The sequence below is a fragment of the Eleginops maclovinus genome, chromosome 6 (assembly GCF_036324505.1).
Source record: "Eleginops maclovinus isolate JMC-PN-2008 ecotype Puerto Natales chromosome 6, JC_Emac_rtc_rv5, whole genome shotgun sequence".
Lineage (NCBI taxonomy): Eukaryota > Metazoa > Chordata > Actinopteri > Perciformes > Eleginopidae > Eleginops > Eleginops maclovinus.
This window is the reverse complement of record NC_086354.1, coordinates 18,609,955-18,630,215: the sequence shown is the minus strand read 5'-3', so window position 1 is coordinate 18,630,215 and position 20,261 is coordinate 18,609,955. Positions and strand designations below refer to the sequence as shown.

The 20,261-nt window shown below is 37.6% G+C and overlaps 1 protein-coding gene across 1 annotated transcript; it reads left to right on the top strand.

Moving 5' to 3' along the window:
• The first annotated feature begins 2,377 nt into the window (after positions 1 to 2,377).
• On the top strand, positions 2,378 to 20,242 carry LOC134865725 (macrophage mannose receptor 1-like). Its single transcript, XM_063885404.1, has 31 exons — positions 2,378 to 2,489; positions 2,819 to 3,175; positions 3,376 to 3,546; positions 4,064 to 4,219; positions 4,696 to 4,818; positions 5,355 to 5,492; positions 5,608 to 5,787; positions 6,091 to 6,245; positions 6,524 to 6,637; positions 7,137 to 7,252; positions 7,334 to 7,482; positions 7,566 to 7,765; positions 8,131 to 8,249; positions 8,626 to 8,701; positions 8,819 to 8,972; positions 9,161 to 9,199; positions 9,778 to 9,941; positions 10,076 to 10,137; positions 10,595 to 10,695; positions 11,039 to 11,181; positions 11,443 to 11,548; positions 12,020 to 12,141; positions 12,397 to 12,444; positions 13,918 to 14,035; positions 14,424 to 14,656; positions 15,253 to 15,418; positions 16,502 to 16,669; positions 16,757 to 16,873; positions 17,027 to 17,185; positions 17,753 to 17,788; positions 17,871 to 20,242. The coding sequence occupies exons 1-31, from the start codon at positions 2,426 to 2,428 to the stop codon at positions 18,086 to 18,088; spliced, it is 4,272 nt and encodes a 1,423-aa protein (XP_063741474.1). The 5' UTR covers positions 2,378 to 2,425; the 3' UTR covers positions 18,089 to 20,242.
• The last annotated feature ends 19 nt before the right edge of the window (positions 20,243 to 20,261 follow it).

The window sequence follows — 20,261 nt, the reverse complement described above, 5'->3', positions numbered from 1 at the left end:
TGATGCGTTCAGTGTCCCAGCATTGCATTAACTGAAACCAAGCCAGGTTCAGTTAGCTGTAACTTGTGGCAAGTTAACACGAGAGGCGTTCAGTGACCCAGTATTGCCTTAAGTGTCTCTGTTTAGGTGCAGTTTCTCCAAATGATACAAACACATAAATAATGGTTTAACACGGGGAGTTTAAAGTACATTACGTTAAAAGCACGTAAAATATCACCGCTGATGTCAGTGTAGGTTCCTAGTACCTGACATCTTGAGATTTAAAAAAGGCACTCATTAATGATGAAGTCCTTTCACTTCCTTTTTTTGCCGCAAGAAAAAGGAAGCAAATCGACAGTGAGGGAACCAGGCTGGTTTCAATGTAAAACTAACAAAAATCCTATTGTTATGGAAACTACTGAAGCAATGGAGACAAAACTCAAAGAGGCAGGGGGGAGCAAGAACTTGATGGCAAAAAACCCCCACTGTTTTGATTTATTCGGAGTTGTGCAAATTAAGACATTTGCGGTAGACACGAGTTGCCACAGCGGTTGTCAAACCAATTCTGAAGGTCTCAGGGAAAGGAAGAGGTTTTAATTAGTTCCAAATGGGTAATCAACATTCTTCAAACGCTAGACTAAACAAGCGCGGACAATACGTTTAACTTAAACTGTCATCTAGGTCACAAATAAGGTGTTTACCGGAGCATCTGGGGCCAAATAAACTGGAGCTAGCTGTCCCTAAACAATAAAACCAATCTTAGGTCAGCATTAGCTTGTACCCACTGTGGGAACAACAAGTTTCACTGTTATAGTATGCACATGCACAGAATGGAAACCCTATGTAGGTCAGTGCGATTAAGTAAAGTTTGTTAGCTAGTTAAAGTTGGCACAAAGCCGTCCAAAAATGTATTTAATGGCTCGCTTTATTCTTTATTTTTGCTGTGGAGGCAAAAAAATTAGAACGGAAACCAACCAATGTATCACTTACTTGCACAGTACAAAAAGTCCCTGTTCTCTAGAAGCCACAACAAGACTCATTACACTCTGATTAGTTGTTACCCTACATGTAGGTAAAACTTATCTGATATGTATTTTGTATTTTATGTCTCTTTAAATACATTGATGGTCCGAAATTTGAAGGATCTTTTTCATTTAGGGTGTAACTTTCAATGTTTTTCAAGTTTTGCCTATGAGCTAATACACCTGCTGTGCTGGCAGTGTACTTTCTCTTGCACTTTTTCATCTTTCCTATGCATTTGTCTAATGGAACACATTCAACATTCAATAAGTCACTCCCTGAAGTTAAAATGATGTTAAGGTGTCTGTTGGGCTCCCAAGGAGCAAGACATTTAGTTCTGAGGTTTGTTTCTTGCAAGTAAAATAGTCAAATTAAAACAAGCATGGGAAGCTAATTTGGTAATTGGAATTATTGATAAATGGATGGCAGGATTTGCTTGAATAACACCCTGTTCTATTAACAAAAGCCTTCAACTCCTTCAGTTCAAAATAGTACATCTAGCACGTGATTACATTCCTCTAAGGCTGAAATGTACAATATTCTTCTCTATCGTGTTTGATTGTTTATGCAAAGCCCTTACAAATAATAATTTAAAACTAGCTAATTACACGGTTCCACTAAACAATGTAGTAACAGTTTACATGCCTGACTTTACAAAATATCATCAATTTATCATTTGAGACAAATTGTCATAATTAGCATATATTATTGAGTTATGTCTAAAAATGTGTTTTGTGAGGAAAAGCAGTATCTTACTGTAGGGACAACATATTTCATTCGTTACTGGTAGCACTCTGAGTAAGTCATCTTTTCTGAGGAAACAAGGTTGGGCGTTGTATGACACAATTCATAGAAGAGTTACTGTTCGAAATGCTCATTGTCAATCAGCAAGATCATTGCAGCTTTATTTCCTGTAGGTTTTTTACAGGTTAAACAGTTGTTAATTTAAGGTGGTAGAGATTGTTTGGTTTGTCTGCTGATTAGTGACGTAACAATTGCCAAAAAACCCACAAGAGCGCCATTAACATAAGATATGATAAGATGTACACTTATTAATCCCCGTGGGGAAATTCAGGCGTTTATGCAGCAACAGATAGAGATAAGAAAAAACAGAACAGATTCACACAAGGATATGAAATACAAATGAAAAGTTAAAATATAGAAATTATATACAGACAGTCTGAGGCTGAACCTACTCCAGGATAGTGTGCAGTTTCATCCTCAATTATCAGTATCTGCCCTCCCTTTTTTTATGAAATAGCTGACAAATCCATCTAACGTGATACTGATTCACCAAAACATCACATTTCGCAATATAAGTAAATGCTATATTAATCCTGTTCTTTCCACAATCACTCACAGAACTCCTAAATCCGCTGTGAGAAATGCATAGATTAGGTTTTCAGGTGCGAGAAGAATACTAACAATGAAGATAACTTGTACAGCTTTGGTATTCCTCATCCAAACATTGGGAAGTTTAGCTTTAGATGGTAAGGTATTCCAACTTTAAAGTGAATGCTTTCTGTGTGTCTCTTTAGAGCAGTTGAATCTTTAACAATGCTCAATATAACTACTCTGTGGGGGACTGTTCTAGTCTTTACCATGTGTTTGTTCGAATTCAATATTGACGTAATTGTGATTCAAAGTAGAAGGTTTGTTTCTGTTTATTCTTGGAATAATTGTCATTATTGTTGTCAGTGCAACGTTTCATTTTATTCAACACAAACCATAATGAAAGACTGAACAACTAGCATTCGCTGATTAATTGTGCATTTTATCATTGCTCTGTATTGATACTTTAAAACATATTTCTCCACAGATTCCCCATTTCAACTAACTAACAAAGACACTGGTTTTTGTTTGGTTAAAAATAACTTCTACTGCCATGATGTATTCTGGACAAACGGTGACAGACTTCAGGTTCAATGGTCAAATAAGTGCCTGGGAGCCCAGGGGAAAAGTGTTGGAAGTGAAATAAGCCTCTACGTTTGTGATGAAACCAGCCAACTCCAAAAGTGGGAATGCAATAATGGAACAGTGCTCGCCCTCAAAGGACAAAAGCTTTACATAGAGCTCACTGCAGACAACACAGCAGTTCTCTCTAAAACTATCGGACCAAATAACCACCTCACAATTTCAGGGACGTCCAGCGGTGCTTGTGCAAGAACATACAGAGGTACAGTACAGTATACAATCATTATAACATTCTTGCCCACACTCATTTCGCACTTTAGAGAATTAGTATGTCAATTATTTGTAAATCTTTAGAGAGATAATAACATAGAACTAGAGAGATAAAAACAGACTCATGGAATGGATCCCATCCTAGATTTCAATACTCAAGATATTCTTTGTTTTGTTTGTTTATCTGTTCAGAATGGTTCACCATTGAGGGAAATGCAAATGGTAGGGCCTGCATGTTTCCCTTCCAGTACAAAGACAGGTGGTACAGTCAATGCACGACGAATGATAACACAGAAAAACGACTTTGGTGTGCAGTTCAAACTAACTATGATGATGGACTCTGGGGGTATTGCCCAACTAACTGTAAGTACTGTCTGTTTTATTTTACTATAATGAGAGAATGGTTGCAATACAGCTTTTAAAAATGCAAAGGTGGCTAATGTTGAAGATGGGTGGTGTCAACATGTTGAGGCGTCCCTGGGCAAGATAATTAATCCAAAATTGCTCCCGACCGCATGGCCGACGGTGCGTGAATGTGTGTGAATTTGCATCTGTATGAATGGTTGTGAATACAGACAGGTACAGCTCTGGAAAAAATTAAGAGACCACTGCAAAATGATCCGTTTCAGTTTGAGTAAAATTATTATTTGTTTTTTTGTATTCTATAAACTTCTGACAACATTTCTCTCTGTTGGAATTCAACACACACTGGAATAGAATGGCTGCCATACATGTAGAGATACAGATTTAAGAAAAATGTGAAGTGGTCTCTTAATTTTTTTCAGAGCTATATATGCAAAAGATCGTATGAGAGGTCGTAAAGAATGGAAAATTGCATAACATTTTTAAAAGCATTTCCCTATTCTGTCTGTGTACGCAGCCAAAGAACACTGGAATAAACACACTACTACAGGAGCGTATTACCAGATCAACACAAACTCAGCTCTGACTTGGGCCCAGGCTGAAGCCAGCTGCAAACAGCAGGTGTCTTCACTGCTGAGCATCACCGATCCTCACCAACAGGCCTACGTCACAGGTAAGGTGACACCGACTTTAATATTTAACATATCAACTTGGGATATATAAAAATGCTTCAATTAGTTTAACATAGAACAGGAACTTAAAAGCTGCTTGTTATACATGCCTTGTTATAGAACGAGGTTTTTTGCCACACATACGATTTGCTTTGCTGTACAATTATGCATATATAACTAGAATGAAATAAAGATGAAAAAACATATATTAAAAACTATTTTTAAACTATTACTATATAATAAAATCATACAAAAAGGAAATCCGATGAAAATTTGACATACAAGTGTTAAAATATGTATATATAACTTTAGCGTAGTGCACATTGGTAACATTATGCAGATGTGCAAAGAAATGGATTTTAGTCGAGACAATAGTGAGACCTGTGATTAATGTTTGAGTCGTACCCATTTCTTTAAATATCATCTTTTCTTCCTGTGCTTTCCACATTCGCATAATCAAAAACACGATCGCCCACAGCACTGCTAGGGCAACAGGGCGAGAGGGCGGGGGTAAAGCTTTGGACCGGGCTGATCAAGAACCCAGAACATGGCTGGCACTGGTCTAATGAGAGACCTTTCCGTTATCTGAACTGGTACTCTGGTACGTGTTTTATTCCACTTCAATACTTTGTGTTGCTAATCGTATGACACTAAGATTTCTGCATCTCGTATACACTGCATTTTTGTACTTTATACACAACAGCTTAGATGAATATTAAAACTGAGTATTTTGAACTCTTGATCAGTTTAGTTGAAAGACTTATGATTCCAGTCGATTCATTTATCAAAGGGGAGCTGTCCTTGATGTTTGCATTTGAATCTGGTCATCATAGTGTACACAATAATGTTAATATTTTTAGAGTCAAACATACGTATACATTTCCAGTGCATTTTAGATCGAAGCTTAGCACCATAAACAATAGCAACAGGTCTACTGTGTCCCCGAAATGCCCGTGCCACTTTATCATGATTAATCGTGACTGCTGTTAAACATATAATCACTACAATGCTTTTTTTTAAGCCTGTGATTTATAATAATGTCATTTGATAGCATTTTATTTTTTAAATATAAAACTTGAGTGATCCGAGACACATCTGAAAACTGACACGTGGAGGTTAACCATCCTCTTGTTTTAGGACATCCACTTCCTGATCCTGGGTACGACTGTGGAATTGTTGATCCTGCTGTGCAGTACTCGTGGCAAAGTTCATCATGCACCAAGAAACTTGGGTACATCTGTTACAGTGAAAGAGCTGCGACTCATCCTACTACAGGTGAACAAAACAAATCCATTTACTCTGATTTATTTAAACTTTTTTGTGTGTTAATATTTTGTCTTTGGGTAAATACACGTGTGACTCAGTTTGTACATTTCTTTGTTCTTTTCAGGATCAGAGACAGGATTTTGTTCAAGCCCTTGGATTCCCTACAATGGCCACTGCTTCCACCTTAACCGAGAGCAGAAAACATGGTCTGACGCTCAGAAAGCATGCCGTCAAGAAGGAGGCGACCTAGTGAGCATCCGCAATGTGGAGGACCAAAGCTTTGTCATCTCTCAACTTGGCTATGGTATGTGAGGAAAATAAATAATTAAAAAGCTTAAAAAAGAGTTTTCAGAGAACAATATACTGTACCTGAGAGATCGAATCTTTATCTTTCATTACCTTCCCCTCTAAGGGTATGGATTCAAGACAAATCATTTTCCTCCCAATATATAGCTTTGTGTTCAGCTTTGTAATGAGTATCATAGTCCCAGCAATCTGGAGAATTACAACTTGCACACAGATTCCTGGGCCAGTAAACATCTCGTATCATAATGATATTTCAAAGGCAGTTGAATTAAAGGCTTCTTTTTTCGCTCCATGTTTGCAGCATCCAATGATGAGCTTTGGATTGGACTGAATGATAAAAAGACAGAGAGGCTGTTTGACTGGATTGACCACTCTGATGTTACCTTCACCAGCTGGGAGTCTGGTAGACCTGCTGTCCTTTCTGACCCAGAGGACTGTGTTCTCATCAGAGGAGAGGTAAGGAGCTCCAAGTTGCTTATAATTACACATTAAACGATGTGGCAACATGTAGCAAAGGCCCTATATATTTCAAAAGGATAACACCTGTGTATAAAGGGAGGTAAAAAAAAGACACATTTTCCATAGTTTGGGGTGGAGCCTGTTCTTGACAGTAATGTAGCCGGTACGTTAGCACCTGGAATCTATAATAGCAGATCCAACACAAGGGCTAAACTTACAGGGAACATTTTGTTGAAATGGTTGAAATAAATGACTTGTGTGCCTTTAACTTTCAGAATGGGAACTGGGCTGACCGTGTGTGTGATGAGAAACATGGCTTCATTTGTATGAAGATGAGTGCCTCTGAACCTTCTGGGGATGAAGTGGAGCAGGATGTAGGCTGCAAAACTGTAAGTGAACCTTTGTGTTTCTTATTCTAAGAATGTGTGTATATGGGGGGTTACAAAGGTTTAACACTGGAATGTTATCATACTGGGCCCGAAAGTTGGTTCTAAATGCTTGATTAGATCCTTAGTTTTGTTTCTTGAGAGAGGACAATATTAATTTGAAAGTAAAGCACGTGATGATATGTTTATTTGTAAGCCCAAGCTCTGCTTCAAATAGCTTGGAAGGCCATGTTCAAATTGACAGAATTTCAGCCATCCGTAGATCAAGAACATAGGCTACAATATACTGATGATGATGGAGGTGTGCTGATCTACTCTGTTCATAACCGAATCATTTGAATAAACAGGAATCTTATATTCAATGAATAAGCAACCGTATCAAATCCCTGCAGACATATTGCGGTCAAGTTTCGTTTTTTTAATCTTTGCGTTCTTTGGAAATGTATCATTTACATTTAGGAAAGACAACAAATCTTCCCACTTTTGTTTCCCTATTACCCAGGGTTGGAAAAGACACGGCTCCTACTGCTACCATGTAGGAACAGAGACAAAGACATTTGATGAAGCCAAAAGTGACTGCAAGAGATCAGATTCCTACCTAGCTGATGTTTCAAATGGGTAAAAATACTCAAAGAAAAATGTTTGTTACTGTCCATCATCTTGAAAGTCCTACAACCTTAAATGTGTAAATGTTTCCAGAGTGGATAATGCCTTCCTCGTCAGCTTGGTTGGGTTGAGACCAGAGAAATACTTCTGGCTGGGCCTCTCAAACCAAAATGACATTGATGTATTTGTGTGGACCAACTCAAACTCAGTGAGGTTCACTCACTGGAATGCTGAAATGCCAGGTATGGTGACATTGCGAAATCCATCTGTAAGATGAAAATGGCTTCACTACTGAAATTCATAACTTCTTCCTCAACAATTCAAGGTCACCAACAGGGGTGTGTTGCGATGACAACCGGGGTTTTTGCTGGCCTTTGGGATTTACTGCCCTGCACCAATAAGGAGAAATACATCTGTAAACATCTGGCAGAGGGGGCAGTTCGAACCCCTGAACCACCCACTCGTGCCCCTCTTAAGTGTGCCGACGGTTGGACTCAAATACAATCCAGAAACTTTTGCTTTAAGGTAAAATCGAACAAAACTCAAGTGAGACAAGTGCATTGCAGCGGATTCACAAAGGAATGCGTGATATTGTAAAACGTAATGACTTTTTCTCGTATTAACAATTTGGCAATTGATTCAAATTAGGGCTGTCAACGTTGTTAACATGCGATTAATCTGGAAACCTTCACACGTAATTAACGCAAATTATTCAACTTTACCAAATTTGGCCCAACTTCCTCCTGTAATTCCAGCGCTGATGTTAACAATGAATTGCATGGCAGTGAAAACAAAACAAAAAAAACGAGAAATTGACACAAACTACATGTATTCCACTTGAGACCACTTCACATCACTTAACACAGTTGAACTTCCCGTCTTGTTTGAAGTTGTTCCCAGAGCCATCAGAAAAGAAGAGGACCTGGTATGAGGCCAGGGATTACTGCAGGACTATCGGAGGAGACCTGCTCAGCATCCACAACAAATTTGAGCTAACCACAGTGCAGCGGTACATTATGACCTGGTCTTATACAATCATAACTGTAATTGACAAAATCTCCAGTCTCAATCACACACCGCTTAAAGATTACTGTCATTCTTTCTAAATGCTGTAAATTCTTCCCTGTTTGTTTAGGTTAAAATCAGGTTGTAAGCATTATCATTGACAGAAAAGTACAGCTTTGTAGCCTATGGTAAACGAAAAACAACTAAATCATAATTAAAAAAATGTAAACGCACAAAACTGGTTTCAAAAGGCTGCAAAGGGGATAGTGTTTAGGGGAGCATTTGGTCAGGTAACATAATTACTTTGGCAAAGGTTTGTTGATAAAACATTTAACAGGTTGTTTATTTAAATCCTTAAAATGAGTCTGTCCATTATACAGTGACTCTGGATCAGCCTGGATTGGACTTAGTGCTCCAGACCCAGTCACGGGCTACGTTTGGAGTGATGGGTCACCGGTAAGTTAAACGTTTTCATCTCCTTCAATGGCTTAGTATATCATATTTAGTTAATTCAACTAAATGAAAATGAATCCTTTTGTCATTGGATGTTTAGTTGTTTTCTTATGTTTGCAGGTGAACTTTCTACACTGGGTGACCGGAGAGCCAGACAATATTAACAACGTTGAATCTTGTGCTGAATTCCGTCCATATGTTCGGAATTGGTCTGGGTTTTGGAGTGATGTGAACTGTGAGAAGTATAATCAATGGCTGTGTCAGATCCGTACAGGTAATGCAGGGTCATTTATTTGGTTACATGGGTTTTCAGGAAAAAGTGTGTTCTTTTGAGACATTTGTTGAACGTTTTTTTCAATGTCTTCATTTAATGTGTTTAAGGGTATGCAATTTATCAAACCAGAGGTGCTCACTATCACCTTTATACTAAAGATATTAGTTTTGTTATCCATGCCCTAACAGGAGCAACTCCAAAGCCGCCTCCAGTCCCTGTCATCCCCGGTAAGTGGGCGAATACGTATGGAAATATGATTATTGAAGTACAACTGAAATTAAAATCCATTTTTTTTGCTGCTTTTTAATTGTCGTTTGTTCTCTTAAAAAAAACAGCACCCAAAAGGGAATTTGTATTTTATAATGGTTAGTTTCACTAAAATGCTATGCCCAGTGTCAGTGGTATATATAACTGTATACAAAATATAACAGTTGTAGTACTTGCTAAAAATATGAATACATTTGGCACGGTTTTTGCCTGAATGATGATCTTTTTGGGTCTCCCAATTTGTATATTACATCTAATTGCAATGTGAAATCTTTGGTTTATGTACACTTGTCCCTTAATCACCCAAATATCAACACATGAAGATAAGATTATTTGCTCTTTTAATTAATTGGAATTATTTAGTATTCTAAAGTGTTGTAATTTGAATTATTGTTATACGTAATTTACAAATGACCATGTAGCAGGTGCTGCATTTCTTTCAATCTAAACTGCCATTAGACTTCATACCCAAAAGCAACCGTTTAAAAATACTATAGTTATATAAGAGATGCATGATATCTTTCTGACTTGTTTTCAGACTACAATGAGACCTCAGATGGGTGGCTAGAATGGAATGGGACTCAATATTATATTAACAACAAGAAGATGGCTATGGAACAAGCTCGTCACTTCTGCCAACAGAGGCATGCTGACTTAGTAACGATCAACAGCGAAGCTGAAAGGGTCTTTTTGTGGAAACAGGTAAGCAGTGACATCTTGACAACATTAAACAAAGAGATTAACAATTCAAGTACATCAACTAAGGGATTTAACTTAAGCGCAAACTGAAATGTAGATCTTACTGGTAATTAACCTGCGCCTCTGTCTGTGTGTAGATGTTTGAAAACTATATTTCTCACTGGATAGGCCTGAATGTTGACCTTGATGAAACGTATGAGTGAGTATGGATTTAATGCAAATGATAAAGAAACATTAAATATGACATTTGGGAAAAAATACTTAATTACATGGGTGTTATTAATACAAACACAAAGGTTATATACTCTAAGCCGATTAGCATTTCTGTAACTTATTGTTGAATATGGCTTTCAGTTTAGACCGTACAGTTATAGCAGATTTAGTTGCTCATTATTTATTCAACCTTTTTGGTAAATCATAATGTTATCTTGTGCATTTATGTTAACTGTTAGTTTTTACTATTAAGTAAACAAAATGTCGAATCAAAATAAATATTCAGATACAATTACTATGATTTATATCCTGATCATTTGTGTTTGAATGTGAATAAGTCAAACCTTTAAACATTGTAAACCTTTACATTGACCGTCCTGGGAAATCCCTGAAAAATGTATCTGTTTTTCATAACATTCGGTTTGATTGTGTAACTCAAAAAGGTGGATGGATAGTTCTCCAGTCGTGTTTCAAAGTTGGAGTAAAGGTCAGCCTATTTTCAAATATTATGATGAGAGCTGTGTCATCATGGGCTATTCAAACGGTGAGTGAACTGATCGATTCGCCTGAATTGTTGTTATGCAAATGACATGCAAATCGGGGGGTATGGTCTAATGTCCATCTAGAGGGGATGTTTTGGGACTTGATTCATGTTTTTCTGCGAGCCAAATTGCACTAGAATAATTCTTCATTCTTAAGTACGCATTTCAAATCTAGCATAGGAATAGGAAACTTTGCCATTACTGATAAAAGCTGTTATAAATAGCAGAACAGTAATTACTGAAATATAACACACTAAAAAGGCTGATCATTAATAGCACTAACTTTTGATCATTTCTAAAAGATTGACTCTTATTTGATTTTTTAATGCTTGGATTGGTTCATAGGGTACTGGTATAATTACAATTGCGGGTATGAGTTTGGATCCATTTGTAAACGCAGTGGCTCACCACCTGCCAACACCACAGTGGCACCCACAGTTGCCCCTAAAGGTGGCTGCCCACCCCACTGGAAACAACTAAACCATAAGGTCAGAGATAACTTTTAGCATTTAAACGTGTTGTGTTGAATGCCCTGGTATAAACGTCAAGTCGAACAGAATTGAACTCTCAGTGCTTGCATTGATATTGGCCTTTGATGGACAGCATTGTCTTAAAAATATATAAATGCTGATACGTTTTTATGTGGTGCTCTTTCGAGATTGAGCTTCTTATGTACAATCAGAATCGATGTACAACATATGACACTGTTTGAGTGCCTGTATTAAGTGTATTTTATTCCTTACTTCTAGTGTTACAAAATCATTAAAGACCAAAAAGCAACATGGAAAGAGGCAAGGGAACAATGCAAAGCTATGGGTGGAAACTTGGCTTCTATATCCTCAAGACATGTGGAAGGTTTGTTTTCACTTTTTTTCCCCTGGTAATTTAGCAGCCGGTCTTTTAAATTATTGTTGTGTTAATGGTTGCATGGTCAGGATCATTTACAGCATGAGATGGCAGGTGACAACGATACAGCATACATATGACAAGATTACATTGGACATGTGTGATGGCTGGAGGTTATACAATCACCCTATTACAACACTTTTTTATTGAGTAGAATTTTAAGAAGTTGAAGTCTCATGTCTATAAGATGTAAAACCAATCTAAAGCCAGCAGAACCTAGAAGTGCTGTTCACTAAAATAATGTGATTTTAACTAGCTCTATGCTATTGATAGTGATGTGTGAGGGACACTGAATTCTGTCGTTTCCTCTTTATAATAGACCTACATGTCAAAAACAGAAGAGTGCACATCCGGAAGTACAGACAATTGAGGTTCATCTTAAGGAGTTAATTTTTCATGAACATTCTGTTACATTTTCAGTGTTTCTGATAACTCAAATGGCTGACACACCTACTACAGACCTTTGGATTGGTTTACGCAGTTCATTTTGGCATTCATTTTATTGGACTGATGGGCAACCAAGGACATTTTTGAATGTTGAAGTAAGTGGACAGAAACACAAATGAGTGTTATAATGCAAGTGGCATCTTATTTTTCCATTGTCTGTTTTTCCAATTAGGACAAGTTTTTTCCTCAAAGATATTGGGTAACATGTTCAAATTGAATTGAGGCCTAATTGTTTACCATTATTAATTATTTAACCACAAACTTTAGAAGTCCTGAGACAAATGTATTTCTGTCATTTATTACCGTACTCTTTGATTATTTCTAAAAACAATTCATATCTGCATTAACAGGAGTGGTCTGAAAGGGATTTTCTCAAAATGTATGACAGATCACTAAAGGTAAGACGTTTCGAAAGAGTCAGACGTTCTTAACCAATACGTCCATATGGACACTGTCGGCACAGCTCACAGAGCAGGAGAACTTAGCTTACTTGGAAAAATATCACGCACTGAAGAATGATTTGCTTCAATTGAATACATTTACCATCAACAGTAACTAGACATCGAACTATTAAGCAAAGAGTCTGTGTCAGTGTTTGGGTATAATCCTTTATATTATTTTAGAACCACTCATCTGATCCGCCACGTGACAATTATTCATTATTAATTAACTTTAACTCGAGCGAAAAGCCATTTTTGCAGCAGGGGGAGTGCAGGGTTAGTGTTATACAGACAGACCAATATGTTGCCTGCATCTTATTGACTACAGTTCATTTCTCCTGCTAACTGGGCGCTGGAAGGATCCATTTTATTAATGTTAAAAGGAAGCTAGTTACATGGAAGCTGGATATACTAACTTTAAATGTATAATGATTATATTAAAATGACATGGATGCTTAATATACATTTGTTAAGTAGATACACTTAACTGATATCATAGAATGCACAATCACTAACATGGACTCTGGTTCACTTCACTTGATTCAACTAAATGTGCCTATAGCCTGCTGGAAGCACACAATCTAAGTGTGCATCACTAGTGTGACAGTAACTGTTTTGTTTATTCCCCAATAAGTATCACTGTATTCCCCTGTATAACTTGGTACTTAATCAAAACATTAACAGCCTTAACAAAATAAAACTAAAAACCTACGTAAAAAATAATATGCTCTACTTTAAGCGTAATGATTACGACAAAGCATTGCATTACTTTTCAAATTTATTTTGAAATGATTGCCAGTGGTAGAAGACGTTCTAAACAAATGTTTTCTAAAGTATATCTATTATTCATCAGAGTACAAACTCTATTTTAAGTAAAGAGTGAAAGAAAAGCATTACCATCACAATGTATGCTACTTAATTTTATTTACAGCTCTTCCGTTTAATATATTGACAAATATTTTGATACCTTACATGTTATATTTTGCTGAGTGTGAAGTTGTTTGGATGAGCCCATCGGAGAAAGCAGCTGGCAGCAATACAATACGCCAAGCATCGTGCCTCATTTGAAGAGGCATGCTTCACTGGCAATGCACTAGCACACAAACAGGGTGGAATACTTTCCCTTAAAGTTAAGCACAAAGACCCTATGGTTTTCTAAAGCACAGCAGCCCCCACATGCTTAGCACTTGGACTACTGTTCTAAGTTGCTAATATAACTCTGTATTAAATGTATATTTTGTAAGATTGACCTGTGGCTACAGTACGTGAAAGGAATGTTCTTATATTATAAAAAAAGGGGAAGAAAATAATTTCTGGCATAACAATTTCTCATGGGATGGTTGGAATTTCGCCTTTAACCAGTTTGAAATTCAAATGATAATAATGCCTCTTTAAATTGTATCCTTACACAGTTTTCTCTTCTCATCACAGTTTTTGCTTAACCAAGCACAGTGTGCTGTGATCACAACCAACTCTTCCTTTGGTGTTGGGAAATGGATTCAAAAGTATTGCAATGAAACCTACGGATTTGTATGCCTTCAAAGTGTTGGTGAGACACTTTTCTGTCCTTTCTCATTGACACATGTGTTCTAACAATGGCTTTACATTACTACCCAAATATTGGAATATTTTGTTAAGAGTCTTTTATCATTATGGTTAAAGCAGCCGTAGCTAACATGTTTTATGATTAACATGAATTAAATCACAAAAGCATAACAATGTCCTTAAACTCCAGATTCCTTTTGAAAGTATTGGCTAACAAGTTTGCCATATCAACTTAACTGTGATGATAAATCGATGCTGTCTTCACAACATACAGTATATTCGCTATATCATCTGTTATTGTAAGTTAGGTTTAGCATCTTTACAACTATGGTATGATCTTAAGACAAAATAAAAAACTAAATTTGATTCTTCTTATTTCTCACCCTCAACAGATCCTTCTTTCCCAGACTCCCCTGAACCAATGATTTCCAGGGACTATGTCAAAATATTAAATGACTCTATAAAGGTTGTTACTCAAAATATGAGCTGGCATTCAGCCAAAATGCATTGTGAAGGTGATGGTGCCAGACTGGTTAGCCTGCAGAACATATGGTCACAGGCGTATGTTGAGCTGCTGGCTTTGAATCTTAAAGCTCCTCTCTGGATTGGACTGAACAAAAATCAGGTACAGTGCTGAAAGCCTATAGCACAAGGCCAAGCAACACAATTTTGTGTTTGTTACAACAAACATCAGCAAAAATGATAACCAAAATACAGGTGTGGCTGATGGCTTGTTGAGGCAGCCAGGCATTCGGTTATAAACCAAAAGTTAAAAGATCACCAACGCAATTGCAATTTGTCCTCAGGTCAAAATGAAGTTATGTACGAAATTCAATAGTAGTCCATATACCTGAGAAATGTTACTCAAAATCACAAATGTCAACCCCATGGTAGCTAAAAACAAATGTCAAGGGATCACCAAAGACATTAGGAATCACCCTTCACCATGTATGGCTGTACAGAAATGTATGGCAATCTTTCCAGAGGCGATATTTCAGTCTGGACCAAAGTGATGATCCTAGATTTCACATTACACAGGCACACTGCTAATGTAGCTAAACAATCCTTCAGGATTAAGTCATTCCTGTAAGTGTTAATAACAACAACAACAACAACAACAACAACAACAACAACAACAACAACAACAACAAATACAACAACAACGATAACAACAATAATAATAATACATCTGAATGAAGTGTTGTCAAACTTTGCTTTCAGACCAATAGGTATTTCAGATATATTGATGGCTGGTTCATGAAATTTTCTTACTGGGGAAAAAATGAACCAAGCAGGGACAGACCTTGTGTCTATGTGGATGTGGATGGACAATGGAAGACCGCTGACTGCAAGCAGACCATGAACTTTGTTTGCATGAAGTCTACAGGTATGTCAACAACTAATGTGTATTTGAATTAATGAATGTACAACTCATCCTAAATGCCAACATGTTTCAACATTAAATGATTAACCTGTCAATTATGTAAACGGTTGGGGCATAACTTAAATATGTAAACGTTTGACACTTAAATCACTGTTTATAACCACACTAGAATTATAAAAGAAATGGATTGTACTAGGACTGCAACAACAAATCCATAAAATCGTTAAAAATTGATTACTCAAAAGTTGGCAGCGAATTTCGTTATCTATTCGTTGGGTCTCCGCCTCGCTGCACATTACCTCACTTATTGCACAGCAGGGTGTAGTGGTTTCAACAATTGCAGTAGACTACGCATAAGGAGCCGTACAGGTGCCGTGGTTTTTGCGAGGTTGTGTCTTTAGTTGAAAGCCCAGTGGCGATCTGTTGGTCTGTGTCATTCCAGCTCCGCCCTGTGTGTGTGGCATAAGCGCATTTTGTGTGTGAGTGAGCGAGCACGCGAGTGAGAGAGAGCGCACCGGTGCCGGGCATTGTTGTTGTTAGCATCGGGTTAACTAGCTGTGCTAACAGAGGAGCTGTTTCTAAAACTAGGTGGAGGGAGAGTCCTCTCCTGTCAGGCTCTGATAACTACAGCTCGGTGAGGTAAAGGACTCTGGGTGTTTAGATAGTCAACTTTAGTTTAAGTGATCCCACTGGGCCTCAAGCGGTTTGGTCAACAGCATGCATGCGCGAGTCATAGGCGCTGGTCACTGGTAGTGACGGGCCATGATTGGCTCTGTATGCAACGTTAGCGTAGTTGCCTATACTGCCTATGCCCAGGGCCGGCCCTGGTTAAGAGAAACATGTATGCTTAAGGGCGCCACTAGAGGGCACCAATTCGGCGGCGCCCCCACCAATTCGGCGCCCTAGGTGGGCGCCAAGTTCACCTGTGCCCAGGGCCAGCACTGGTTGCAGCCCTAGATTGTAGCTTTTACCGATGTGTGTTTTGAGTTGTGTGACATACAGGGATTTTTGGATTTACTCGATTTGAGAGTGTTTCAATATTAAATGATTAGACTCGTGTGTCATTTTTGATTCTCTCAATTACAGATGTGCCACCAACAGAGCCAAGTGTTTTTACAGGCATTTGCCCTGACGACTCAGATGCATTGAACACAGACGGGAAGAACAACTGGATACCATTTCACGGTTACTGTTACAAATTTGTCTTCAAAATAAAACAGTGGGGAGATGCATCTGTCAGCTGTGTAAGGCATGGTAGGTCATTTTTGTAGATAGCCGTAGATATTTATGAGACTAAAACGCATGAGCTGGCAGTAACGATTACTCTTTTGTTTTGTGAAGGTGGATCACTGGCCAGTATTGAACATCCCTTTGAACAAGACTTCATTCAAAGCAACATACACATATTTAAAGACAGCCATAGCTCGTTCTGGATTGGCCTGTTTAAAACTCACAAAGGTACATTTAACGTCCATCAAACTGTGTTAAAATGATACATTTTTAAAAAATTTCTCTGTTGTTCACAAACTTTGGTTATTGTTTCACTCAAAGTATTGAGACAGAACAAGCACCTGGTATTAAACAGAAAGTATTATAAAAATGTGTCTCTAGGGAAGTGGTTGTGGTTGGACAAAACAATCGTGGACTACACTTATTGGGCCGAAGATCAACCTAATGAAGGCAGCCAAGTAGAGATTAGTGCTTTAGACGGGACATGGAACACAAACAATCAGTTATTTAGGAGACCATACATCTGCAAAACACCTAAAGGTAAAATCGTTTTTCCTATTTTTTTCCTAAGATCACATTCCAAAAAATGTTTGTCTTTTAAAATGATTGACAGTGTAAGAAAAGGCAAAAATAGAGTGATACGACCACAGCTTTCTATTTTTTAAGACTTGAACTGGAAATGTGCCAGACACTGACTTCCCTGTTCCATCTGACACCAACAAACCTTAACTAATGTAATCATGTAATTGCTCCCCCCATCTTGTGCCCTCCCAGCTGGTAGAACAAGTGGGATTTTGTATTTTATATTTTTTGCATTGTGCTTCACTACAACGTGTGTGTATAGTTGAGCACTAAAAAGTGTTTTCCTATGGTTCACGGCCACAAAGTTATAAAAGTTGTCAAACTACATGAAATAAAAATGTAACTGTGTTCATGAGGTTAATGATATGCTGCATTGGTTGTCTTGTATAATAACCCACTACACAGAAAAACATGCAGTTGTTATGGACAACATTCAATCTGTATCAGTTTTGGCCACTACTCGGCTGATATTGTGTAGTCAGATGTTGGTTTACAAATTATCACATTTACCCCTTTTCTCTCTAGTAATGACACCAACCACAACAACGACACTACCAGCTCGTAAGTAACACATCTTATACTTAAACAATTGTGACTCAATTACTGTTGGCTGACCATCATCTTCTTTTTTGTTTGCGAATAGCTGATCCCTTTCATCATGACAACATAGCTGTGGCAACTGTGATGAGCATTATTGGGATTGCCACAGGGGCTGTGATTGCCTTCTTCCTCTATAAGAAGTTTGCTCATCGCTTATCCATCCCTGTCAACATAAAAACTTTTGACAACCCCCTTTTCTTCAGCAAGGACAACTCTCACACTGATGTTGTTGATACTGACACACTGAGTGTAGGCTTCTAATTTTTATAGTAAGATGGTCTAAAAAAATCCAAGAGACTTCTCATTTAAATTTCACAAGATTTATTAACACAATGATATAATACATTTACAATGGACGCTCGGCCGAGGTCTTCTTCTATTTAACTGGTCCACAGTCCACTTTCGAGTGGTTATCTGTCTACAGCCTCGTAGGAAGAAAGGCCGTTCTTAAACTTCTCAAATTGTTTTCTAATCTAAGGTCCTTCCGGACTCTTTTTCACTCATTGGTTAGTGACGGCGGGGCGGGTCTTCGGCACATCTGACTTTGTCATCTTCTTTGTCATCTTCTTCTTCCCTTTTATAACGTAACCATATCACATCTCTTATAATATCCTTGTTACACAATTCATCTAATATTCATTGTTACATAATTAAACACACAATAACACATGATAATGTAGCGTCAATGAGTGCTATGTATATCCACGTGTCATTCTTATTATACTCACATACTCAATATTCCATTAGCTACATGCTACTTGAGGCTAAAAACAATAACAAGTTTGAGATCTGGTCCGTCAGGAAACAGTGAATTATGCCCTTTAAAGTTCCGTTTAAATATATTGATTTATTCCCACACTAGCTAAAATGTCCAAAGGCACTAGGACTGTCAGTATTTATAATGAACATTCAATTAAAATATTTTGTAATGACTGTGAAGAAATGTATTAATGGGATGTACTGCAGGGTATATGCAGGAATCCTGAAGCCAAATGTAATACCTTTTAAGACCCTTTCCATACATTTTAAGACCTCATCGCCACTTCGACTTCTAACCGGTTACGTTGGCGACACACTTTACCTCACATTTACTATAGGCTATACAGTATTGATTGTAAGATAGCACAACTAAACAGTCTGTGATAACTCCTTATCATAATTCAGATAGAACAAATAATGTGATGCAACAAGTCAACCGGCGTAAACGGACCTTCGCGCGCTATCAAGCAGCAGTCAGTCAGTCAGTCAGTCAGTGAGCGCGCAATGTCTTGTTCAGATAACGTCAAATCCAACGGGATGCCATAAATAAACTACACAGAATCACACTACACACCTATACAATGATTAAGTTCAGGAAAACTTTAGAATACAACCTCTTTGGACAATTTATATACTTATATAACAAGCTACAACATTTAATACCTTGGAAAATGCTGTTTAATACTTTTTAATAACCTTAATTTTCGCTAAATTGATTGATCAACTTTTAATACTTTTTAAGACCCCCAGACACCCTGTACTGGGAAGACTTACAATTGTTAGGGTAACAGTGTATTTGGACCCGGCCGTGGCGTAACTGGCTGGGGCACCTGCACCGTACACCGGCGACCCGGGTTCGATTCCCGACCCGTGGTCCTTTCCGGATCCCACCCCGACTCTCTCTCCCACTTTCCTGTCACTCTCCACTGTCCTTTCCGATTAAAGGCAAAAAGCCCCCAAAAAATGTCTTAAAAAAAACCAAAAAACTGTATTTGAAAATTTGCCACAGACTCCTGTGCAATCACATGCCTATTCAATGCAGTTATTTTCAATTCACTAAAGGAAACTAAAACAGGAGTAAACCGTTTGATTACTGCTATATTCTAAACATTGACCTGAAGAACAATCTATTATTTATTTAGAAAATAATAAAAATACAATAGTTATTGAAGGTCTGGTGATTGACATGTTACTTCAATACAAAATAGCTGGTCCATGTTAAAAAGGTCCAGCCGACTTTTAAATGGGTCGTATATAGCAAAAGTTGTAGCTATCGTTGGGTTAACCCCCTTGACTTATCACCAGTCAGTTAGCAAGGCACAGAACCTGGAACGCTCTCCCCAAACACATTTGTCACTGCACCAATTGGATGTTCAAGAATTGCCTTTAACGTGTTAATAATTTCGTGTCTTAGAATATTTCTGTTTTGTGTTTGATTATTGTACCTGTAAATGTAATACATTGTTTTATTATCATTGTTATTATTAATAATGAACAACCTGCAGATTTTTTAATTGTACATGCACTTTTTTACTTTGTATATTGAGCAATTTGTACTAGCACAACTTGTACTCACCTTTTTAATCCTTGAGCTCTTACTCAAGAATACTGTTCTCACAGCTCACTTCCTCTTTAACCAAAACATTATTGTCTATAATGAACATATATTAAAATA